This window comes from Gorilla gorilla, chromosome 8 (assembly GCF_029281585.2).
Source record: "Gorilla gorilla gorilla isolate KB3781 chromosome 8, NHGRI_mGorGor1-v2.1_pri, whole genome shotgun sequence".
In the NCBI taxonomy this organism is placed as follows: Eukaryota; Metazoa; Chordata; class Mammalia; order Primates; family Hominidae; genus Gorilla; species Gorilla gorilla.
In genome coordinates this window covers 132139305-132165194 of record NC_073232.2, presented here as the reverse complement: position 1 = coordinate 132165194, position 25890 = coordinate 132139305, and the positions used below count along the sequence as shown (strand labels likewise).

At 41.6% G+C, this 25890-nt stretch overlaps 1 protein-coding gene across 2 annotated transcripts in view; it reads left to right on the top strand.

The window, feature by feature from the left end:
• Positions 1-461: 461 nt before the first annotated feature.
• MCMBP (minichromosome maintenance complex binding protein) overlaps positions 462-25890 on the top strand; it is a 43146-nt gene continuing 17717 nt past the window's right edge. The window contains exons 1-8 of one of the 2 annotated variants that reach the window (XM_004050188.5): positions 462-926; positions 13562-13647; positions 14296-14436; positions 14551-14592; positions 16037-16138; positions 20260-20404; positions 23865-24016; positions 25725-25825. In XM_004050188.5, coding sequence (XP_004050236.1) covers positions 869-926; positions 13562-13647; positions 14296-14436; positions 14551-14592; positions 16037-16138; positions 20260-20404; positions 23865-24016; positions 25725-25825 — 827 coding nt within the window. In that variant the 5' untranslated portion in view covers positions 462-868. The remainder of the gene's footprint in view (positions 927-13561; positions 13648-14295; positions 14437-14550; positions 14593-16036; positions 16139-20259; positions 20405-23864; positions 24017-25724; positions 25826-25890) is intronic. The other variant, XM_019034660.4, reaches the window with a different exon arrangement.

Sequence of the window (25890 nt, the reverse complement as noted above, 5' to 3'; positions counted from 1 at the left end):
TTTAGAGCGTCCGCCCCTCGGTAAGGAACCGTCCCTGAGCCACAGGGCCTGACGCGACTGCAGAAGGAGCGTGGGGTCCTCCGAGGTTCCCCTTCTCTAAATGTGCACCTTCCTCAGGGAGACCTTGTGCAGCTGAGGGAAAAGTCACCACTCAGGGTTTCGGGCCGGGGGCCCAAATAAAAGAGCTGCCATCAGCAAAAAAAGAAAAAAAAGGCACGAAGAGGAGGTGGGCGGATTCCCAAGGCGGTTTCGCCCACTAATTTTGCCCAGAGATGACTCTGAGGTCTCTGAGCTTAATGCTTTTCAGCTGTTGTGCAAAGACTCGCTTTGCCCTCTTATAAGCCCACTATGGGAGCTCCCGCTACACGCCGGCACAGGGGTACAAACGACAACGCGCCACCCTTGGAAAGCGTCGTCGGGCCCCGCGCTGCGCAGCCTCCAGCGGCGCTGCGTGCCCTTCCTTTTGCCCGTCTCCAAGATGGCGGGGCCGCCGCCGCCCCTCCTCCTCGCCGCGCAGAGCCGCGCTGCGCCGCGCGCTCCCGCCGCCGCTCCCCACGCGAGCTCCACCCAGGTCGCAGGCAGCGCGGTCGGCGGCGGCTATTTCCCGCCATTGTGCGAAGTGAAGGCTGGGGGCCCGTACGCGCCCGCCTGACTGTCGCCAGCAGCTCCTCGGCGGCCCCACCGCAGCCGCCGCTCCCTGAGGCGCGGGAGGCCCGCGCCCCGCCGCTCGCTGTGCGTGGGAGGGCGCGAGCGAACGCGGGCGAGGAGCGGCCGAGCCGCTGAAGAGGAGCTGGGCACCGGCCGCCCGGCCGCGCTCGGCCCGCGGATCGCCTCCGCCCGGTCTACGCCGGCCCCGGCCCCTGGCGAGATGCCGTGTGGGGAGGATTGGCTCAGCCACCCGCTGGGAATCGTGCAGGGATTCTTCGGTGAGTGGCGGCGCCGGGGGGCGGGCCGGGCGGGCAGCCGAGTTTGCCGGGCCCCGGGGCAGGGCCCCGCCGCGCGGCCCCCACGCGGTACCATCTCGAGGGCTCGCGCGGCCCGAGACGGGGCCCCGGGGCCTGCACCGGCCCCAGCTGGGACAGCCTCTCCCCCGGTCGCAGCAGGCAGGGGCAGGAGCCGGGCCGCAGGTACCTCCCACCTGCCCGAGTCGCAGCTTGGGAGCCGCCAAGGTGAAGTCGTGGGGCGCGGGCTGTGATTGACGGCCTCGCTCCCAGCCTGTGGCAGGGCCAGGGCCCCGGCCCCGGGCGCAGCAAACTCGGAGGTCCTCGAACCCTGGGGAGGGCCCGCAGAGCCGCGGGGAGGGAAAACCACTTTGCCTGTGGGAAGCCCAGAGGATATTTCAAAACTTCCGGTGCGTCGGGGAGTGCTCGCTTGCACAGAAGTTGGTTCTAACTCCTGTGCTACCCTCATTCTCTCTTTCAGAGATAAGATTTAATGTTCATAGCTTAGTTTTCCTGTTGGGATGACTTTAGAACCCATCTAGTCTGGATCTGCTCCTGTGCCAGAGCCAGCAAGAAATATTGAGCTACTTGAGTTTGTACACAGGGCTGAGAATCCTGCAGGCGAGCTTAGTAAATTTTGGTTGCGATTGCTGTTGCTACTTTACTGCGAAGGGTATACGAAGAAAAATTTATATTTGTTGTCGTTAACTGGGCATTTTGACAACCGTTCCATTCCCCAGTGTCTTTTTGCACGTAATGAGTGGTGGAGTCAGATCCAGCTAGAAATCACTGTAGATGGCAACACCTGACTTGTCTGGAGTTAACTTAGAGTTGTAGAGCGGCCTTAGCTCATTGAAAAAAAACATCTTGGGGTACTAGGGAGAAAAGGCAGTAGGAAGCTAAATCATCCTCAGCAGCCAAAATCGACGGCAAACAATGTACGGTATTTCTTATAGGAGGCCCTCTAGTGCTCACTCAGGAAGTCCTTATTAATTTACCTGTAATTCTAATTAGTTTAGTTACCTGGCTTCCCAGGCTGTAACTAAAGGCATTACAATAGAAAACAGCCTGGATAGACGTCCGAACTTAGCCAGTGAACACTGACAGCCCGATGAAGAAATTTAAAACTACCTTCATACTTGAAAAAAAAAAAAAATTCACTATATAGCAGTCAAGGGTGCTTTGAGGAAGGGGCATATATTTCTCCACTAAATCCTAGTAATTTATGTTCATAAGAATTCTAGAACTGATAATCGATGCTCAACACAATGGCCCCAAAATGTCAAGTGAAGATTCAATTGTAGCATTGGTTTAAGAGGGTGCAGATGCATAGATACTTTTTAGGAAAAATCCCTCCAAAGTAAAAAGGTTTGGTGCTTAAAGGGTTAAATTTCAGTTACTAATATTAGAAAGTTTATTTATTAGAAATACCCCATACTCTGATTTTGCTGGATAAATGAAATGATTTCATATTTGATAGAGATTTGAATGTATTTGTGTCAAATTTTGTCTTCTAAATGTATGGTCCTAAGGGACACATCTCATCATAGTACAGGAAGGATGTAACTTAGGTATAAAATAATAGCTTCAGAGTATTTTATAAATTATGTGGATTGTTGTGGGAACCTGAGAAGTTTGTTGATGTGTTTCTCCCCAGAATGTCTTGTTCCCGTGTACGTTGTGTCTTATAGAAAAGTCATAATGTGTTTGTAGAAGCTGTTGCTATATTTTCGTATCACTGTGATTGTACTGCATATCTTTATTATAACAGCATTACAAGTATGTTTGTGTGATAACTTATAGGCACTTTTTGGTTTAGTAGGAAATTGTTTTCCCCCCAGATAGGTAATACATATGCATTGTACAAAAAGAAAAAAGCAGTTCAGTAACATATAGCAGAAAAGGAAAGATCTTTGAAGATCCTTCATCTTCAAGATAACCACTGGTTCGTGGTTGTGTAGTTTATTTTCTCTGCATATATTTAGACAGTTTTTTTAAACTGAAAAGTTAAGTTTTGTTGTGTATTTTATTTTGAAATATGCATTTTTTTTTTTGAGACAGTCTCGCACTGTCGCCCAGGCTGGAGTGCAGTAGTGCGATCTCGGCTCACTGCAACCTCCACCTCCTGGGTTGAAGCGATTCTCCTGCCCCAGCCTCCGGAGTAGCTGAGACTATAGGCGCGCGCCACCACGCCCGGCTAATTTTTGTATTTTTAGTAGAGACGGGGTTTCACAGTGTTGGCCAGGATGGTCTAGATCTCTTGACCTCGTGATCCACCCGCCTCGGTCTCTCAAAGTGCTGGGATTACAGGCGTGAGCCACTGCATCCGGCAGCCTGAATTTTTCCCTTTCTTACTGTCTTTGTCATATAGTATTGTATAAACTTATTAACCCTGTCATATATTTTAAGTTAGGTGTCACAATAATCTAGAGTGTGCTGTCCAGGGCAGTAGCCATGTGTGGCTATTTAAATGTAAATTAATTAAAATTACACAAAATTAAAAATTCACCTCCTCGGTGTTAGCACATTTCAAGTGCTCAGTAGCTACATGTGGATAGGGGCTATTGTATTAGCACAGATCTAGCATATTCCTAACATCAGGAAGTTCTATGTACAGCACTGATCTGGAGGACACCACTTTTTAGTATGTGATGCTAGTTTTTTTGGATAACCAGCTACTCACTGACTCTCTTTCAGGATCTGAATTTGGTCACTGTATCTTATCCGTTCTAGGGGTTTTGTTTTTGTTTTTGCTTTTTTTGTTTTCGAGATGGAGTTTTGTTCTTGTCACCCAGACTGGAGTGCAACAGTGTGATCTCGGCTCACTGCAACCTCCTCCTCCCAGGTTCAAGCAATTCTGCCTCAGCCTCCGGAGTAGCTGGGATTACAAGTGCCTGCCACCATGCCCAGCTAATTTTTTTTTTTGAGACTGAGTCTTGCTCTGTCACTCAGGCTAGGGCGCAGTGTTACAATCTTGGCTCACTGCAGCCTCTGCCTCTTGGGTTCAAGTGATTCTCCTGCCTCAGCCCCCCGAGTAGCTGGGATTACAGGTGCATGCCACTATGCCCAGCTAATTTTTGTATTTTTAGTAAAGACAGGGTTTCACCATGTTGGCCAGGCTGGTCTTGAACTCCTGACCTAGTGATCCACCCACCTTGGCCTCCCAAAGTGCTGGGATTGAGCCACCACACCCAGCCGCTAATTTTTGTATTTTTAGTAGAGACAGGATTTCACCATGTTAGCAGGGCTGGTCTCGAACAGGTGATCTGCCTGCCTCGGCCTCTCAAAGTGCTGGGATTATAGGCGTGAGCCACCGCGCCCGGCCCAGACCCTCATCTCCAATGCTACTCTCATAATTAAAGCCATCGTAGTCTCTTTCCTGGACGCTGGAACAGCCCTCTAACTGTGGTTTCTTGCCTCCAGTCTTGCTTCTCTTCCACCTGCCATACTGGAACCAAGTCCTTCAGTGACTTCTTGTTACCCTTACTATCTGATCCAGGACTTTTAAAGTGGTTTATGAGGCCCTTGTTGGCTCCACCCTTGCCTTGCTCTGAGACTTTATCACTGCGTACCCCCTCCTCATACTCCATCCCAGCCGCAATGAACCTTTTTTCAGTTCTTTAATTTTGAACCTGTGTCTAGGCCTTTTTGCATCTGCTGATTTCTTGTGCCTGATTCCCCCTCCCATCCCATGTCCACTTTTCTGGCTAAGTCTTACTTTTCCTTTGGGAACCTAAGTTAGGTACCAAAGTAGGGTACCCCTGCTCCATGTTACTGCAGGATCCTATTATATATGTCTTTGAAAAATAGTGTGTAAAGCGCATTGTTGAAATTCCTTGTTTCGGAAGTTCCTTTGCTGGATTTTGACCCCGCGAATTCAGGGCCCCTGTATCTGCATTATTCACCACTGTATCCTAATTTCTTAGAATTTGCCTTGTACATTGAAAGTGCTCAGTGGACACTTGTTGAACAAAAGCAGTGAAAAGACTGATTAATCAGAAATGTTGTTAATTGAAATGGCTAGTGAGATCACAAATCTCAAAATTTATCTTTTCTTTTTTTTTGGAGTCAGTGTCTTGCTCTGTTGCCCAGGGTGGAGTTCAGTGGTGTGATCTCGGCTCACTGCAGCCTCTGCCTTCTGGGTTCAAGCCATTCTCATGCCTCAGCCTCTCGAGTAGCTGGGATTAAAAATGTGCACCACCATGCCTGGCTAATTTTTGTATTTTTAATAGAGACAGGGTTTTGCCATGTTGGCCAGGCTGGTCTTGAACTCCTGGCCTCAAGTGATCTGCCCCCACTTGGCCTCCCAGAGTGCTGAGATCTCAGGCGTGAGCTGCTGCGCCCAGCCTCTTTAGCTGTTTTTCCTTCAACTATTGGTTAGACCAAGATCATTATTCTCATTATATTTAAGGTTCTTTGGTTGTATCTAACAGAACTAGACTAGCTCATGCAAAAAAGAGCAGGCTTGGGTGAAGAGGGGCAGAGCAGACTATTTTATCACTAGCATTTTAGAGAATTTAAAGCAATAATAAAATGAACTAAAAGGTACTTGGTCTGCTTTTTATTATCACCATGAATCTAAACAGACAATCTGTGCCCTTATTGTCTGTACCCAGCTTGGACCTCTTCTACCACTCTGTCCTTGGTAGGCCACTGAAAAAAGTTAATTTATATTAAGGCTATAAAACCCAAGAACAGGGGAAGTGGTTGGGTATTCGAAGAGACTGAGTGGAATCAGGAACTGGAAAGCTAGCAGGAATCCAAGCAACTCAGTATTTCTTCTCTTGGGGTACATTAATCTCTGCACACTTTCTCTTTCTCTACTCCATGTCTCCCAAATTTACTTGTTCTCAGTTCCAACCCACGCTAGCTAGCATCTTTATTTTCAGGCATAGAAAATCTGATTGGCACAACATGGAGTCAGGAATCCATTCACTCAGGGATCAGTCATCTGTGGCCATGGCACAGAGTTAGGTAGGACAATCGTGACTATTATCCACACCTCAACATTGGGGGCGTTCTCAGAGAAGAAGAATAGCTCCGGCAGCCATGGCAGATGGCATACGTAGGAGTTTTTAAGTTATAATAACTTACACATGGTTTTAAAAAAAATCAACATGATGGTATGAACTGAGTGAAAGTATGTGCTCCCTCCATTGAAGTAACCACTTTTTTTTTTTTTTTTTTTTTGAGATGGAGTCTCGCTCTGTAGCCCAGGCTGGAGGGCAGTGGTGCGATTTCGGCTCACTGCAACCTCCCCCTCCCAGGTTCAAGCGATTCTCATGCCTCAGCCTCTTGAGTAGCTGGGACTACAGGCGCCCACCACCACACCTGACTAATTTTTGCATTTATAGTAGAGACGGGGCTTCACCGTGTTGGCCACGATGGTCTCGACGACCTCTGCCCTCGTAATCCACCACCCTCGGCCTCCCAAAGTGCTGGGATTAGAGGCATGAGCCACCGTGCCCTGCCTGAAGTAACCGCTTTTAACTGTTTTTGCTTTTAGAGGTTTTTTTTTTTTTTGAGACAGAGTCTCGCTCTGTCACCCAGGCTAGAGTGCAGTGGCACGATCTCGGCTCACTGCAACCTCCACCTCCCAGGTTCAAGCAATTCTACTGCCTCAGCCTCCCGAGTAGTTGGGACTACAGGCGCCCGCCACCACACCCAGCTAACTTTTTGTATTTTCGTAGAGATGGTGTTTCACTGTGTTGCTCATGCTGGTCCAAAAATTTTTTTTTTCTTTGAAATAAAATTCACATAACAAAATTTAACATTTTAAAATGTACAATTGAATTTTTTTTACTGTATTCATAATGATGTTGTGCAACCATCACCACCACTATCTTTTTCTCTTTTTTTTTTTTTTTTTTGAGACAGAGTCTCACTCTGTTGCCCAGGCTGGAGTGCAATGGTGCAATCTTGGCTCACTGCAACCTCTGCTTACCGGGTTCAAGCGATTCTCTCGCCTCAGCCTCCCAAGTAGCTGGGATCACAAGCATGCACCACCATTCCTGGCTAATTTTTGTATTTTTAGTAGAGACGGAGTTTTACCATGTTGGTCAGGCTGCTCTTGAACTCCTGATCTCAGGTGATCCACACGCCTCGGCCTCCCAAAGTGTTGGGATTACAGGCATGAGCCACCACGCCCAGCCACCCCTATCATTTTCATCACTCCAAAAAGAAACCCAATACCTTTAGTAGTCTCTCCCATGTCTTCTGTCTTCCATCTCTGGCAACAACTATACTTCTGCCTGTGGATTTACCTATTCTGGACGTTTCGTGTAGGTGGAATTATACAACATGTGGCCTTTGAGGTCTGGCTTCTTTTCATTTACCATGATATTTTCATGGTTCATCCATGTCATAGTATGCATCAGTACTGCACTCCTTTTTTTTTCTTTTTTTTTTTAAGAGATAGAGCCTAGCTCTGTCGTCCAGGCTGGAATGCTGTGTGGCAAGATCATGGTTCACGGCAGCCTTGAACTTCCAGTCTCAAGTGATCCTGCAGCCTCAGCTTCCTGAGTAGCTGGGACTACAGGCATGTATTACCTGTATTACCACACCCAGCTAATTTTTAAATCTTTTTTTGTAGATTTGGGGTCTCACTATGTTGCCCAGGCTACACTCAAACTCCTGGCCTCAAGAGACCCTCCCGCCTCGGCCTCCCAAAGTGCTGGGATTACAGATGTGAGCCACTGTACCCAGTCTGCATTCCTTTTTCTGGCTGAAAATAACATTCCATTGTATGTCTATACTGCATTTTGTTTATCCATATATTTGCTGATGGACACTTAGGTTATTTCCTGGCTGTTATAAATAGTGCTGCTATAAACATTCATGTACAAGTTTTTGTGTGAATGTAAGCTTTTTGGTCCTTTCCCAGATATACCTAGGGATGGAATTGCAAGGTCATATGATAATTTTATATTTAACTTTTTGAGGAATTGCCAAACTTTTCCACAGTGGCTGCACCATTTTACTTCCCAGGTTCAAGCAATTCTCCTGCCTCAGCCTCCCAAGTAGCTGGGATTACAGGTACCGCCACCAAGCCCAGCTAATTTTTGTATTTTTAGTAGAGATGAGGTTTCACCATGTTGGCCAGGCTGGTCTCAAACTACTGATCTCAGGTAATCTGCCTGCCTTGGCCTCCCTAAGTGCTGGGATTACGGGCGTAAGCCACCACGCCCGGCCTAAAATGTTTTTAAGAAAGGTTGTGTGAGAAGAGAACAAGAGGCACATTATAAAATGTTAAAACAGTCAGTTCACCAAGAAGACCTAAGTATATATGCACCAAGCAACAGAGCTTCAAAATGTATGATGCAAAAACCAGCAGAAATAAAAGAAGAAATAGGCAAATCTGCAATTGTAGTTAGATATTTTACTACTCCTCTCTCAGTACTTGACAGAATAGTGGGTAGAAAATCAAAAAGAATACTGAACAACACAAAACTACACAACACTGTCAACCAAGTAGATCTAATTGACATTTGTTTACCTAATGACAGCGGAATACACATTCTTTTCAAGTGCACATGTAAATTCACCAAGATAAACCACATTCTGGGTCATAAACCAAATAGAAAACTTTATATGTAAGAAGAACACTTCTAAACAATCCATGGATTAAAAACTCTCAAAGGAAAGCTTTGAATATTGTGAACTAAACCAAAATGAAAACTCAACATACCAAAATTTGTGGGATACAGCCAAAGACGTGCTTAGATGCATTAGCTGCCTTAATTAGAAGAGAAAGTCTCAAGTGAATAATTTAAGCTTCCACCTATGAAACTAGAAATGAAGAGCAAAATAAACCCAAATTAAACAGAAGAAAGAAATAATAGAGAACAAAAATCCATGAAATAGAAAACAGAAAAAAAAAGAAAAAATCAGTGAAACTCAAAGCTCTTTAAAAAAAAAAAATCAATAAAATTGTAAACCTCTAGCCATACTGGCAAAGGAAAAAAAAAAAAGGAAAACAAATTACCAATAGTAGAAAAGAAAAAAAGGAAGACAAATTACCAACATTAGAAAAGAAAGAGGAGATACCACCGTAGACTGTACAGGCATGAAAAGGATAATACAAACAGCTCTACAGATAGAAATTCATCAACTTAGATGAAATGGACCAGTTCCTCAAAAACCACTGTATTAGCTTTCTATTTCTCCTGTAACAAATTACAAATGTAGTGACTTTAAAACAAAAGGTTTTTATTTACAGTCCTGGAGACAGAAGTCTGACATGGGTCTTACTGGGATAAAATCAAATTGTTGACAGGACTTGCATTCCATTGTGGAGGCTTTAGGAGAGAATCTGTTCTTTGTCTTTTCCTGCATCTAGAGTCTGCCCACATTTCTTGGCTTGTGGCCCCCTTCCATTTTCAAAGACAACAAGTCGAGTTGTTCTCACATCTTACTCTAACTTCCTCTTTTGCCACATCCTTCCACATTTAAGGACCCTTGTGATTACATTGAACCCACCCAGATAGTTTTGTTTTTTTTTAAGTTCAACTGATTATTAACCTTAATTCCATCTGCTACCTTATTTCCTATGTAACATATATTTACAAGTTCTGGGGATTAGAACATGAATATCTTGGTTGGGTGGGAGGGGGTCATTATTCTGCTGATCACAGCCACAAATTATCCAAACTCACCCAAGTAGAATAATATTTCACCTTTTACGTCTGGCTTATCTCACTTAGCATAATGTTTTCAAGGTTTATTCCTGTGTCTTTGTTGCTTTTTTTTTGTTTTTTTTGTTTTTTGTTTTTTTTGTTTTTTGAGTCTGAGCCTCACTCTGTCTCCCAGGCTGGAGTGCAGTGGTGCGATCTCAGCTCACTGAAACCTCCGCCTCCTGGGTTCAAGCAATTCTCCTGTCTCACCCTCCCGAGTAGCTGGGATTACAGGCGTGTGCCACCACGCCCGGCTAATTTTTGTATTTTTAGTAGAGACGGGGGTTTGCCATGTTGGCCAGGCTGGTCTTGAACTCCTGACCTCAGGTGATCCGCCCGCCTCGGCCTCCCAAAGTGTTGGGATTACAGGCGTGAGCCACCGCGCCTGGCCCTCGCTGCATTTTAATAAAGATACAAAAGCTAATTCAAATGGAAAAAGGATATTCTTTTCATCAAAGACATGAACAATTTAACATTTACGTGGAAAAATAAAATCCTCAACCTTTACCTCATATTTCGTATAAAATTAACTCAAAATGGATCATAGATCTAAGTATAAAACCTGAAACTATAAAACTTTTAGAAGAAAACAGATCTTTGTGACCTGGGGTTTGGCAATGAGTTCTTAAGACATGACACCAAAGGCACAGTGTGTAAAACAAAAATTTGATAAATTGGGCTTCATCAAAATTAAAAACCTTTGTTCTGTAAAAAAAAATTCTATTAGGAGCATGAAAAGACAAGCTATACACTGGGAGAATATATTTGAAAATCCGGTATCAGAAAAAGAACTTGAATCCAGAATATATAAGAAAACACAGCAGTAATTTAAAAACTCAATTTTAAAAGGGGCAAAAGATTTAAGTAGGCTTAAATAGAGATTTCACCAGAAAGGATACAAGGATGGCAAATATCCCCCTGAGAAGAGTTCAGCATTGTTAGCCATTAGGGAAATGCAAATTTAAGCCATGATATTGCATATTAGAACAGCTAACATTTTAAAATACATAGTGATAGTACTAAGTACTGGCAAGAATGGGAACAGCTGGATCTCTTAGCAAAATGGTGCAGCCACTCTGGAAGACAGGTAGAATCTTAATCATACATTTGCCATGTACTCAACTGTGTCATATCTAGATACTCATTCTAGAGAAATGAAAGCTCATGTTCACATGAAAACCTGCAGACACGTGTTTTATAGTTTTGTTTATAGTTGTCAAACCTGAAGACAATCTAAATGTCCTTCAGCAAGCAAATACATAAACAAATCGGTTGTTATTCAGAGGAATAATAGCAATAAAAAGAAATGAAGTATTGATATACAAATGTGTTGGGGAGTCCCATAACCACCCATATGCTTGAAGATTTACTAGGACTTATATGATTCACTGTATAGTTGTACTCCTCCTAAGATTTATTGCAGCAATATGGTAAGGATACATAGTTGGATCCTAAGGACACACATGGAGTCTGGAGGAATCCAGTGTCTTGATAATTTTTTCTTTTTGCGCGGTGCAGGGGGCGGTGTTGGGGGGGACGAAGTTTCACTCTTGTCGCCCAGGCTGGAGTGCAATGGGGCAATCTTGGCTCACTGCAACCTCCGCCTCCCAGGTTCAAGCGATTCTCCTGCCTCAGCCTCCCAAGTAGCTGGGATTACAGGTGCACACCATCACGCCTAGCTAATTTTTGTATTTTTAGTAGAAAAGGGGTTTCACCATATTGGCCAGACTTGTCTCGAACTCCTGACCTCAGGTGATCCACCTGCCTCGACCTCCCAAAGTGCTGGAATTACAGGTGTGAGCCACCGCACCCAGCCAAGAGGATTTTTTCATTTTAAGTGCAGAGGCAGGAGGATCGATCACTTGAGCCCAGGAGTTCCAGACCAACCTGGACAACATAGGGAGACCTCCGTCTCTACAAAAAGATTTAAAAATTAGCCAGGCGTGGTGGCCCGTGCCTGTGGTCCCAGCTACTCAGGAGACTGAGGCCAGAGGATCACTTGAGCCCAGGAAATTAAGGTTGCAGTGAGCCAGGATCACACCACTGTACTCCATCCTGGGTGACAAAGCAACACAACACCCTGCCTGAAAAAAGAAAATTGCATTTATATACATTCAAGTAACTTAGAAATAACTTGCTGCTCCCCAGTCACTGCTTGATGTAGCTTTACTATTTGTTATGTGGTATTCTCACGTCTTTTACACAATTGCAGGCAGAATAGTTGGTGTGGCAGTCGTGGCTGTGTAATAGTCTTTTCTTTAAACATCCATTTTGAATACAAGCGAAAATACCCATTTATCTTTTACCCAATTCACTGTATCTAGTAGAGCAGCGATTCTTAAACTTCAATGTGCCTTATAGTCAGTCACATAGAGGGCTTTTTAAAACATGAATTGCTAGGCCCTACCCCTAAGAGTTTCTGATTCTGTGGTTTGGGGTTGGGCTGAATAATTTGCATTTCTAACAAGTACTCAGATGATGCTAATGATGCTGGTCAGGGAACCAACTTTGAGGACTAGTTTGTTAGTGGATTTAACGCCTACACATTAGTATCACCTGAGGAGTCCCCCATCCCTACTTCTTTTTCAGAACTGGCCCTTGTCTAGTTAAGTAAACGTGTTTGGAAGTCCTGCTCAAACATGGTGTTAGGATTTTATGGTCCTTTTCAACAGATGCAGCTCCATAACAAGTGTAGACTTTTTATTTTTTACTCCAAATCTTCATAACACTTGTGTGATGAATATAAACAGCAGGATTGGCCAGCTGTGTGGTTTGGTGGTTTTAGTTCACATAAATCTGTATTCTGTCAATAGCTCACTTTTTGGTCTTGGCCAGTTCCCGTAAGTGCCTGCTGTAGATGGCTTGTTAATTGTAAGGGGTAAATAGTAACTACACAGTAGAGTAATTGGCTGTCACTTTGGGTGATCAAAATTAACATCACCAATGAAGGGAAGATGGACATCATGTCTTTTCAGACATCTGGAAGGATAAACATCACTTATACAGTAGTTTGACAACATTGTTTAAACAGCAGTTCGGATTGGAATCTGATCATAAGGGAACCAACAGATCCAGATTGAGAAGCATTCAATTTTTAAAAAAGGACCTTATTCTTCTTAAATAGCAATGTCATGAAATATAAAGTTTGCAGAACTATTCCATATGAAAGGAGATTAAAGAGATCTGATAGCTAAATGCAAAAGTGATCCTAAGCTGGGTCCTGTAACTGAACTGGAAAAAGTGCTATAGAGGGGATAGTATTGGGTCATATGATAAATAGGAATATAGATGGTAGATTAAATAAAAAGTATTGTGCCAATTTTGAATTTCCTGAGGTTGATAACAGTACTATGGTTAGTACTGTTCCTTAGGAGACACGCTGAAATATTTGGAGGCAAAAATACCTGATACTGCAACTTAATCTTAAATGAGTCAGAAAAAATGTGAGATGGAGCAAATGGGGCAAAGGATACAGGTGTTCTTTCCAACTTTTTTGAATCTGGAATTATTCCCAAATGAAGTTATAAACAAAAAAATTAGGCTCTTTATTTCAGGGTAGTTGTAAAGATAAACTACATAAAAATGTATCGAAAGAACAGAATGCTTTACAAGCAGTGCTTCATATGCTGCTGAATCTAGGTGGCCTTGTAGCACATTCTGTAGGTGTCTCCAGCTACACTGTGGGTGCTAGAGAGCCTGCAGGAGGTCAGCATCCTCCTGTTTTGTAACTGCCCCTTCTCCTGCTCAGTACAGCTTCTTGAATGTGTCTTGTGTAGTACTTCAGACACACTGAAGCATAAAATGCACCCTATCTAAAAATTCATTCTATCATAGTAGCTAATTTTAGTTTGTTTTTTGCTGACTAAACTATTGTGTGACTCACCTGATCATAGTCTTTTATTATATATTGCATGTACATTAGCTTTGAAAAGTATATTTCTCTTTCAGCCCAAAATGGAGTTAATCCTGACTGGGAGAAGAAAGTAATTGAATATTTTAAGGAAAAGCTGAAGGAAAATAATGCTCCTAAGTGGGTAAGCTTATTGCTATTTTCGAGGGAGAGGGTTGGACAGACTATACAGTTTCTCTTAGTAGAGTAACTGAGTAACCCACATGTAATTTAAAAATATGTAAATTAATGTACTTCTGCTTCAAGTACATTTGTATTAAAAGATTTTGGTCTTTTGCTAATTAAGTTTAAGCATGTAAATACTTATACATTATGCCTCTAGGTGGCAGTAACTGACTGTGTTACTTCCTGAGACAAATCTTTAGTTGCAAGAGTGTCAGTTACCTTTGTTTTATTACCTTCATTTTAAAAGAATTGGCATGTGCTAGTTTTAAGAGAAGAGCTCAACAAAGTAAATGCCTTTTTGATCATTGAAAAGTGTTCTGAATGAAAAGCATTTTTTAGCATTCTTTTACATTGTGGTCAAATGTTATCTAAAACTTGAAAGAAATGGAAGAGAACTTGGGTTCCAGCAATTATATTGACCATTGAGATCATTTGGCTCTCTGATGAGGCATGGGTGTGTGTGTGTGTGTGTGTGTGTGTGTGTGTGTGTGTGTGTGTGTGTGTGTGTGTGTAACAGTTTAAGTCTGGATATAAAGTTTGTGTATTATATGCTTAATGTTGTATAGACAGGATATTTAGTTGACTGACTTGATTATTTTCCTTTAAGGTACCATCACTGAACGAAGTTCCCCTTCATTATTTGAAACCTAATAGTTTTGTGAAATTTCGTTGCATGATTCAGGATATGTTTGACCCTGAGTTTTACATGGGAGTTTACGAAACGGTTAACCAAAACACAAAAGCACATGTAAGTATTGCTGTTTTCATGCATTTGTGGTATTAATTTTGTCCTTTTACTGTTGGTGGTAGTTTTGGTTCAGATATGTTGATATAATTCTGTTTTTCTATTTTGGGGTCATAGGTTCTTCATTTTGGAAAATATAGAGATGTAGCAGAATGTGGGGTATGTATCTTTAATATATATGAAACATTTTTAGTAAGAATTTTTTCCTAAACAGAGAATTTATTTGTTTAGCTAATCTTACATTTATTTATCTTGTGTATAAGTTACAAGAAATCATGTGAAATGTTTTCCTTGTTTGGTTTTATTTAGGAGTTTGATGTGACTTTTTTTTAATCCTCTAAAGATCTTTTGAAGGGGAAATACTGTTAATGCCAAAATTAATTCCTCTCTCCAATATCTGTATATAATATATGTAAAACAAAGAACCCTAGGTTGCAAAATTAAATCCTTTTTAATTCCTTCAAAGACAAAGCCAATGGTAATCTCACTGTTTCTTTCATAGAAAACTGTCAGAATCAGCCTATAATACAGAAATTTAATGAAATATTCATTCCTAGGTAGCTCGGAGATGAGATTCAAAAGTCATATATTATTCCCTAGGAAAGGCATGTTCTCTTTCAGATATACTTAGAAAACTCTAAGTGGAAAGGACCCAGGAGACATCAAGTTTGAGCCTAATACATACCAGCAAGGATTTTTTTGTTTGCCTTTCTTTCTAGGCCCAAGGTACCTTTTTCCTAGAATGAGTCTTTTATTTATGACTCTTGAGCAACATGTGTACCAACTCTCTGTTAGCCTTTGGTAGTGTCACACATGGACAGCCTCATCTATTTTATTGACCCATTTCCAGATGCTGGGATTACTGAGTTACATTAATACACAGCTTTTTATGGTATACAGTAATGTAATATATTAGCCTAATGTGTTAGGACTCCTTAAACAAGGGATACTGTAATCATTAATACAGTTGATCCATTAGGCTTGGCACAGTGTTTATTTTATGGAAACACCCTAAAAGAAAAACAGACCTGAAGTTCATCATGTGTAAGGTTACACAAATCTATCTTTCAAATGAGTTCATTACTCTAAATAATTGTCAGAAGTTACCTTTTTGTTTAATATAATCTTTGCAGTAACCTTCCAAATTAGGGCAATTTTTCTGTCCAGATCTGCCTACTGAACTAGAATATTTAATGAGCAACAACTTCTGTTGTGAATTAACGGACTGATATTGGGGTTTGATAAATCAGTTTCCTAAGGTTTGGATAAGCCAAGAGTTAGACTCTAAGAATATAAAAAGGCCTAGATAACATCATAAAAGTAAGGTTCTAGATCCACAAAGCAGAGAACTAGACCCAGATTATAAGTCACTCCACAGAGGTCCCATTTTTCTGGATTTGAGGGAGGAAGTGTTTGATGACAGTATTTGAAGTGATTTTATATCCATTTTCTTTTAAAAAGTAATAGTTTGGAATTAGTTACTTGTTAATTAATCTGTAAAATATTTGCTGTGGTGTTATGTGAAAATGTGGTTGCTAATTTTAAAATAAATTTTGGGTTTTTTAAAATAAATTTTTAAAAACACTTTTTATGTATATCACAGCCTCAACAAGAACTTGATTTAAACTCTCCACGAAATACCACTTTGGAAAGACAGACTTTCTATTGTGTTCCGGTGCCTGGGGAATCTACGTGGGTAAAAGAAATATCCTTTATCTGAACTTTCTTAGTGTGTTGATGGTTTCTAAAAACTTAGCCTTTAATTATTCTTCCTTTGCAAAGCTTGGCTTTATTTTAATAAAGTGTGTTTCATTTGTTCTAATTGAGAAAACCCATAAAACGGGCTAAGTATTTGTCACTGAGTAATGCTAAAATAACAGTACATTCCTATAGTGAAATACTGTTAAAATGATTGAGGTAATTTTTTTTTTTTTTTTTTTTTTTTTTGAGATAGGGACTCACTGTCACCCAGGCTGGAGTGCAGTGGCACAAACATGGCTCACTGCTGCTTCAACCTCCTGGGCTCAAGCAATCCTCTTGCCTCAGCCTCCCAAGTAGCTGGGACCACAAGCGTGTGCCACCATCCCTGACGAATTTTTTGATTTCTTGTAGGAACAGGATTCACTTTGTTGCCCAAGCTCGTCTTGAACTCCTGGGCTCAAGTGATCCTCTGACCTCAGCCTACCAAAGTGCATGCTCCGCCTAAGGCACATTTAAAGGTACTGAAAAAATATGATAATTAAAGTAAAAAAATAGCTTCAAATTAGAATTCATTCTAATTAAGGGAAAACAACGTGTTGGCTCTTTTGAGAGGGGATTGTAGAAACATTTCCTTTTTATTTACGATAGTAATTTTTTAAGGCATGGCCCACCTACACTGAAATGCACAGATTTTAAGGTAATGCACAGTGATTTGGATAAACGCATACACCCATATAATTTATACCCCAAAGTAAAGAACTTGTGCCTAAAAATTCCTTTCTGCCTTTTTCTAGTCACTACCTCCTCCCCTGCAAGCACAATCCTGAATTCTTGACTATGGCTTGGTCTTGCCTGTTCTTGAATGACATCTAAATGGACTCATATAATATATAGTCTTTGTGTCTGACATCTTGTGTTTAACATCATCCATTTGAGTCATGTGTGTATCAGTAGTTCTTCATTTCTTTCTTTTTTTTTTTTCTTTTGCTAAGTATTATTTGTTTATACAGTCTCCAATTGATGAGCATTTAGGTTATTTACGGTTTTAAGCTGGGCGTTTTCTTTGTGAGAACATTTTAAACTACCAATTCAGTTCTTTTTGTTTGTTTTTTTTTTTTGCTTGTTTTTGTTTTCTTGAGATGGAGTCTTGCTCTGCTGCTAGTCTGAAGTGCAGTAGCGTGATCTTGGCTCACTGGAACCTCCATCTCCTGGGTTCAAGTGATTCTCCTGCCTCAGCCTCCCGAGTAGCTGGGACTACAGGCACACGCCACCATGCCTGCCAGTTTTTGTATTTTTAATAGAGACGGGGTTTCACCATGTTGGCCAGGATGGTCTCGATCTCTTGACTTCGTGGTCTGCCTGCCTTGGCCTCTCAAAGTGCTGGGATTACAGGAGTGACTAATTCAGTTTTTTAACAGATATTTTGAGTCAGTTGTGATAAATCGTATCTTTCAAGGACTGTTTTGAAGTCATTTAAACCCAGTTGTTGAATTTATTGACATAAAACTTGTCAGAGTATTTTCTTTCTAATGTCTGTGGGATATCTAGCATTGATCTCTTTCATTCCCAATAATGTTAGTCTATTTTTCACTTCAATTTTCTGTTTTCTGCTTCATCCATTTCTGCTTTATTTCGTTCTTTTTGGTTTGGTTTTAATTGGTCTTTTTCTAGCCTTTTTTTTTTAGACGGGGTCTTGCTGGCTCTGTCGCCCGAGCTGGAGTGCAGTGGCACAATCTCGGCTCGCTGCAACCTCCGCCTCCCAGGTTCAAGCAGTTCTCTGCCTCAGCCTCCCAAGTAGCTGGGATTGCAGGTGCCTGCCACCATGCCCGGCTAATTGTTTTGTATTTTTGATAGAGACGGGGTTTTACCATGTTGGCCAGGCTGGTCTTGAACTCCTGACCTCGTGATCTACCTGCCTCAACCTCCCAAAGTGCTGGGATTACAGGCATGAACCACCGCGCCTGGCCCTTTTTCTAGCTTTTTAAAGTAGATGCTCAGATTATTGATTTCAAATTTTTCTTGTTTTCTAATGTTAGCAACTAAAGCTATAAGTTTCTCCCCAATCACTGCTTTGGTTGCATCCCACAAGTTTTCATTTGTTAGGTTTTTACCGTCATTTAATTCAAAATATTTTCTAATTTCCCTTGTGATTTCTTCTTTGATCCTTCGCCCTTGCAACAGTCTGCTTCTGTGTATTCTCATTCTTCGTGCTATTTTTGTCATAGATTTCACTCTTCCTTAGATTATACAGCTCACAACATACTATTTTTGTTTTTAACAGTCGTTTGTCTTTTATATAAATTAAGAAGCAAGAAGAATTCATCTTTTTTTATATTTGGCATCATTTCCTTTAGCGATATTATTATGATTATGATTTTTTTTTTTTTTTCTTTGGGGCAGAGTCCTGCTCTGTCGCCAGGCTGGAGTGCATTGGTGCAATTTCGGCTCACTGCAACCTCCGCTTCCCGGGTTCAAGTGATTCTCCTGCCTCAGCCTCCGGAGTAGCTGGGACTACAGGTGTGTGCCACCACGCCAATTTTTTTGTGTTTTTAGTCGAGACGGGGTTTCACCATGTTGGCCAGGATGGTCTTAATCTCCTGACCTCAGGTGATCCACCCACCTTAGCCTCCCAAAGTGCCAGGATTACAGGCATAAGCCACTGTGCCCAGCCAGCAATTTTTTTTTTTTAAATACAGATCTGTTGGTGACGAATTCTGTCAGTTTCTGTTCAATTGAAAATGTCTTTTATTCCACCTTCATTTTTGTTTTATTTATTTATTTATTTATTTTTGAGACAGGGTCTCTCCCTTTGTTGCCCAGGCTGGTCTCGAACTCCTGAGCTCAAGTGATCTACCCGCCTCAGCCTCCCAAAGCACTAGGATTCCAGATGTGAGCCACCACACCCAGCCTCACCTTAATTTTTGAAGAACATTTTCATTGGATATAGAATTTTTATTTTTTATTTTAATAATTTATTTTAAAAAAATAGACCAGGCACAGTGGCTCATGCCTATAATCCCAGCACTTTGGGAGGCAGAGGCAGGAGGATCACTTGAGGCCAGGAGTTTGAGACCAACCTGGCCAACATGGCAATACTCTTGTCTCTACAAAAAATACAAAAACAAAAACTAGCCGGGCGTGGTGGTGGGCACCTGTGGTTCCAGCTACTCCCATGGCTTGAGACGGGAGGATCACCTGAACCCAGAAGGCTGAGGTTGCAGTGAGCTGAAATTGCACCACTGCACTCCACCCTAAGCAACAGAACGAGACTGTCTCAAAAGAAAAAAAAAGAGATGAGTTCTCACTGTGTTGCCCAGGCTACTCTCAACCTCCTGGGTTGAGCGGTCCTCCCACCTGAGCCTCCCAAAGTGTTGGATTTACAGATGTTAGGCACTGCATCCACCTGGGATTTGTTAGGGGTGGTGTAGAACAGCCCTTGTTGAACAGTAGATCATCCTTATTCATGAGGTCTGCTATTTCTAGGTCTTACCCAAATGCCTAGGATGACTAGTAGGGTCCATTCTAGTATTATACTACTTCCAGAGTCTCCATTTAACTCTCTGCCAACTAGCAGCTGTTCTCTGCTAGGCCTCAGGGAATCTTGACTTGTATATCCACAGTTTAGTGTTTTGTCAGGGATCCAAATGGAACCTTCAGGGTCTTTTATCCGTAACTACTTCCTAGTACTTCTCTGCAAATTCCAGTTGCTTCACTAGCCCTGAACCATGTGCTCTGTCTTCTCCACCCAGTAAGAGAGGGCCTCTACTGCTCTTTGTTGCAGTTTGGAGAATGTCTCCAGGAGAGAGCTGGGAGAATTTGGAGTTTACCTGCTGTGTTTCTCCTCATTCAAGGATCATAACCTTATGCTCCCTGTTGTCCAGTGACTGAAAACAGTTGCTTCACATATTTTGTCCAGTTACATTGTTGTTTACAGCAAGGATAACAGCATAAGGTTGATACCTGTTACTCTCATGACCAGAACTGGAAGTCTAGCCTCCTTTTATAAAAATGCATTTCCATTTTAACTGAATTGCCAAACTAGTAATTTTTTATAAGTCATATAATTAGCAAAACTTTAGGATATTCCTCAGTTTATGGTAGTCTTTTCTTAACTTTTCATTTAACGCCTATGTTAATGCAAACCAAGCTCGAGTCAGTCCCTCAACATCCTACACTCCTAGTCGCCACAAGAGGAGTTATGAAGATGATGACGATATGGACCTACAGCCCAATAAGCAGAAAGACCAACATGCAGGTGCCAGACAAGCAGGTAGTGTGTGCCAACAGGTTTTCTCTAGACTTTGCTCTCTTACAGTAGATTGGTTTTCAGAGGGAATTGTTACATAATATAGCTCTATATTTAGGAGCTGGCAATTTATCAGAGTTACAGACATGTTGAGAGTTTTTACAGTACTCTTATGAGACTGTGCTTCGCAAATGAGCAATTAGGCATCACTTTGTGACAAGTGGCTGCTCTAATGTATGTTTTTGGAGTCTCAAGTGACTATCTGGAAAGGTCTTTTCTATCTTCATATTTATTTTTAATACAGAAGCCTGGTACTTTACCCTAAAAATGAGTTATTTTTATCTGAAAACATGCTTTCTCATTTTCTTTTTAATTTTCTTGTTTGTTTGTGTTTTGAGACAGGGTTTCACTCCCATCACCCAGGCTAGAGTGCAGTGGCATAATCATGGCTTATTGTAGCCTTGACCCCCTGGGCTCAAGTGATCCCCTGTCACTTCAACCTGCCTAGTAGCTAGGGCTATAGGCGCATGCCACCACATGCAGCTAACTTTTTAAATTTTGTGTAGAGATGGGATCTCACTGTGTTGCTCAGGCTGGTCTCAAACTCCTGGGCTCAGGTGATCCTTCTATATCAGCCTCCCAAAAGCCATTGGCATAACAGGCGTGAGCCACCACGCCCAACCAGTCTTAGCTTTTATAAGCAGTGGATTTCTTTGTTATGGTGGGTATATAAGTTTGTCTTTATATTTGTAATATATTCAAGTTTGTAATATATTCGAGTATGTGCTATCCACTTCCCTTCAGCACCTTTAATCAGAAGGAAAAATTAAAGGACAAGGAGGCAAAACAAATCAGTCTGGTCATTTACTATCTGCAAGATTGGGTAGAGAAGGCTTTTTTTTTTTTTTTTTTGAGACAGGGTTTCGCTCTTGTTGCGGTGGCTGGATTGCAGTGGCACGATCTTGGCTCACTGCAAGCTCTGCCTCTTGGGTTCAAGCAATTCTCCTGCCTCAGCCTCCTGAGTAGCTGGAATTACAGGCATGCACCACCACGCCTGGCTAATTTTGTATTTTTAGTAGAGACGGGGTTTCTCCATGTTGGTCAGGCTGGTCTTGAGCTCCCGACATCAGATGATCCACCTGCCTCAGCCTCCCAAAGTTCTGGGATTACAGGCGTGAGCCACTGTGCCTGGCCAAGGCAAATTTAACAATCAGTGGTAAACAGGGATTTACTAATGAATTTTATTACCCTTATATTACTCTACTTTATAAATTGATATTTCCAAATTTTCTTAATGCTAAGATGTATTTTAATGTGTTTAAAATTGGAATGTTTTACTATAAATACGTATAAATGTCGTAGTATTCTTTTTCTCCACTGATCCCCAGAATATATTAAAATTAACGGTCTATCATCTAGCCTGGACAGCATGGCGAAACCCCATCTCTACTAAAAATACAAAAATTAGCCAGGCATGGTGGCAGGCGCCTGTAATCCCAGCTGTTTGGGAGGCTAAGGCAGTAGAATCACTTGAACCCAGAGGGGCGGAGGTTGCAGTGAGCTGAGATCGTGCCATTGCACTCCAGCCAGAGTGACAGAGAGACTCCATCTCAAATAAATATCATAGTAACTTATATATTGTAATATATTCGAGTGTGTATTCAAGTCCAGGAAATATGTTAATTCTCTTATCACTTAAGCAGTTGATGCTACTTTTTATTTCTTACCATTCTTGTTTGAATGTCTTAATGCAGGCTTTTTATGCATTTGAGTACTTTATTTATATAAAGTAACACTTGTTGGTGTTTAGTCAATGTTTTAGGCTATACATATTTTTAAACTTTTTATTTTGACACAGTATAGACTTACATGCAGTTGTAAGAAATAATACAGAGAGGCTGGTTGCGGTGGCTCACACCTATAATCCCAGCCCTTCGGGAGGCCGAGGCAGGCACATCACTTGAGGTCAGGAGTTCCAGGCTGGCAAACATGGTGAAACCACATCTCTACTAAAAATACAAAAATTAGCTGGGCATGGTGGTGCACGCCTGTAATCCCAGCTACTTAGGAGACTGAGACAGGAGTATTGCTTGAACCCAGGAGGCGAAGGTTGCAGTGAGCCCTGATCGCCACCATGCTCTAGCCTGGGTGACAGGGTGAGACTCGTTCTCAAAAAAAAAAAAAGTACAGAAAGATCTGGTATGCCTTTTAGCCTCTACTTCCCCCAGTGGTAACACCTTACGTAATTATAGTAGAATGTCATAACCAGGAAATGGATATTGATACAATCATTTTTTTTCCTTTTTTTTTTTTTAGACGGAGTCTTGCTCTGTCACCCAGACTGGAGTGCAGTGGTGCAATCTCTGCTCACTGCAAGCTCCGCCTCCCGGGTTCACGCCATTCTCCTGCCTCAGCCTCCCGAGTAGCTGAGACTACAGGCCCCCATCACCACGCCTGGCTAATTTTTTGTATTTTTAGTAGAGACGGGGTTTCACCGTGTTAGCCAGGATGGTCTCAATCTCCTGACCTCGTGATCCACCTGCCTCGGCCTCCCAAAGTGCTGGGATTACAGGCTTGAGCCACTGCACCTGGCCTGTTCTTTGCAGTTTTATCACATAGGTAGATTCATGTGACCACCACCACAGTTAAAATCGGGAATATTTCATTACCCAGATCTCTCATGTTGCCCTTTTATGCTCCTAACTACCACTCTCCTGCCTCCTCCGTCCCCAGAAGTCTCTAGACCCTAGCAACCACTGGTCTCTTCTCCATCTCTTATAATTTTGTCATTTTAAGAATGGAATTGTATATTACATGAACTTTGGGGATTGTCTTTTCTTCAGCACAATTCCCTTGAGATCCATCCCAATTGTTGCATGTATCAGTAGTTTGTCCCTTTTATTGCTGAGTGGTGTTTCGTGGTATGGCAGGCTATAATTTGATTCTCATGTTATCAGCCCTAAAGTGTAACTACTTCAGGAGTTGGGGTTATTCTTTTAATGACCTGTATATCCCCAACAACTGGTTTGATTCCTGGTACATACTGGATATTAATAAGTATTTGGTAAATTAATTTATTGCTGTATGGTTTTATTCTGCTTAATTAATAGAAAAAGTATGTTCTACCAAGGAGTTTTGCTGTCGGTAGACCATGTATTCCTTAAATCAAAGATGTCAAAGTAACCATATTGCAAATCAACTTTTGAAACTGGTTATACATGAGATTTGATGGGAGGAATTTGTTGATATCTTACAGTAAGGGAAAAAAAGTAAAATTTTTAGATCTTCATGTTTATCTTTGTCCTCTTACAGATCAAACAAAAGACTTTGTTAGTATGTGCTGTTTCCTTAAAAACTGTAACAACTTGAACTTTGCAAGCTCAGAAGCATCACGTATATCAAACTTGAAAGGCACTTATGGAATGTTCTTTTTCTCCAGGAGGCCTTAGAAATGACTAAGTGCAATGCTATCCTTTGAATTTAGGGAGTGTTGGTGGTCTTCAATGGTGTGGAGAGCCAAAACGTTTAGAAACTGAAGCTTCTACTGGGCAACAGCTGAACTCTCTGAACTTGTCTTCTCCTTTTGATTTGAATTTTCCATTGCCAGGAGAGAAGGGCCCTGCATGCCTTGTGAAGGTAATAAAACCTTTCGTAGATCCAACACTGAAATGTTATGTGTCTCAGAAAGTAGCTTAGTGTCTGAGCATTTGCATTTGTTTCCTTGTGCTGGGCTAGCTATAGCAAATCACTGCAAATTTAATAGCCTAAAGCAGCAAAAGTTTATCATCTTACAGGCTTTAGGTCAGAAATCCAACGTGGTCTCACTGGGGTAAACTCGAGGTGCCAGCAGGGCTACATTCCTTTCTCGGAGCCCCTAAGGGAGAATTTCCTTGGCCTTGTGGCTCCTTCTTCCATATTCATAGCCAGCAACATTGCATTTGTCTGACCATTTTTTTCGTGTTGACATCTCATCTGACCACAACCAGGAAAGTTTCCCCAATTTTAAGAATCCGTGATTACATGGGGCCCAGCCAGTTAATCGAGGATAATCCCCCCCATTTCAAGGTTATTAATTTAATCACACCTGCACGTTCGTTTTGCATGTAAGCTAACAAGTTAAAAGAATCGAAGAACATCTCAAATGCAGACGCAGAACAACTTTTAAATTATGTCTGTTCCCTTCCTGTATCATTTCTAACATAATATCTTCTTCTTTTTTGTCTTCTTCCTTCTCTCAGCAAAACCTATTTCTCACTTATATTTAAAATAAAACAGAAGGAAGAAAACTTTTAATAGTTTGTTCTTCCATCTTACTTATTCTAGTGTTTTGATCCTGATAAATGAGCAAGTGATAGAAGGTTCAGAAATGATTGTTAAGGATTTCTATCCTTATTCTTTGTGCATTTTGGGTTTTTTTGTTTTGGGGGGGTTTTTTTGTTTTGTTTTTTTGAGGCAGTCTCACTCTCTTGTCCAGGCTGGTGTGCAGTGGCACGATCTCGGCTCACTGCAACTTCTACCTCCTGGGTTCAGGCAATTCTCGTGCCTCAGCCTCCTGAGTAGCTGAGATTACAGGCATGCACCACCACACCCAGCTAGTTCTTTATATTTTTCGTAGAGATGGGGTTTCACTATGTTGGCCAGGCTGGTCTCGAACTCCTGACCTCAAGTGACCCACCCACCTCAGCCTCCCAAAGTTCTGGGATTCCAGGGGTGAGCCACTGCACCCAGATTCTCAGTGGTTTTAACTGAAATGACACTTAAGTCATATGGCACAGGGACCAAAATTACCACTTTTTCCCCTGCCTTCTACCAGGTCTAATCAGTAAATGGCCTTGACTATTACTAAGTCCATCATGACAGACAATTTTGAAAGGTTTTTTTTTTTTTTTTAAATTGTGAAAAATCTTCTGGCCATTCCAAGTTTTGTGTTAATCCGATGTTGCAGTTTATGAATAAATGCAAAGTTAATCATCTTGTTTTTGTTTTTTCCTTTTCTTGGTGTGGTTTAATAGGTTTTGAGATAGTGCACGGTTCTAGTTTTAACTGTCAGCCTTTGGGAAAAGGCTTTTTTTAATTTTAGGAAAAGCCTTTTTTTTTTTGTAGTACTGCGGTATATTGAAAACAGACATTAGTCTGGAAGTTAGGCATCCTGTGTTTTGGTTTTTCACTTATTTGCTAACTAGCAGAATGACTCTTGGTCTCAATTTATAAAAATTTATAAAATAAAGGACTTGCTTTAAGGTCTGTTTCCTGATCTAAAATTCCAAGATATTGGTACTTCAAGACTAATATCTTAAGCTTTGTGTCTGTTCTAACAGTATGATTTCATGTGGTCTCTTGTTAGGTTTATGAAGATTGGGATTGTTTCAAAGTAAATGACATTCTTGAGCTATATGGCATACTGTCTGTGGATCCTGTGCTGAGTATACTGAATAATGATGAAAGGTGAGTCTGTGTGCTCTTTTTTTGGTCTCCTTTATTTTTATATAATTTCAAGTTTTCAGGAGAGT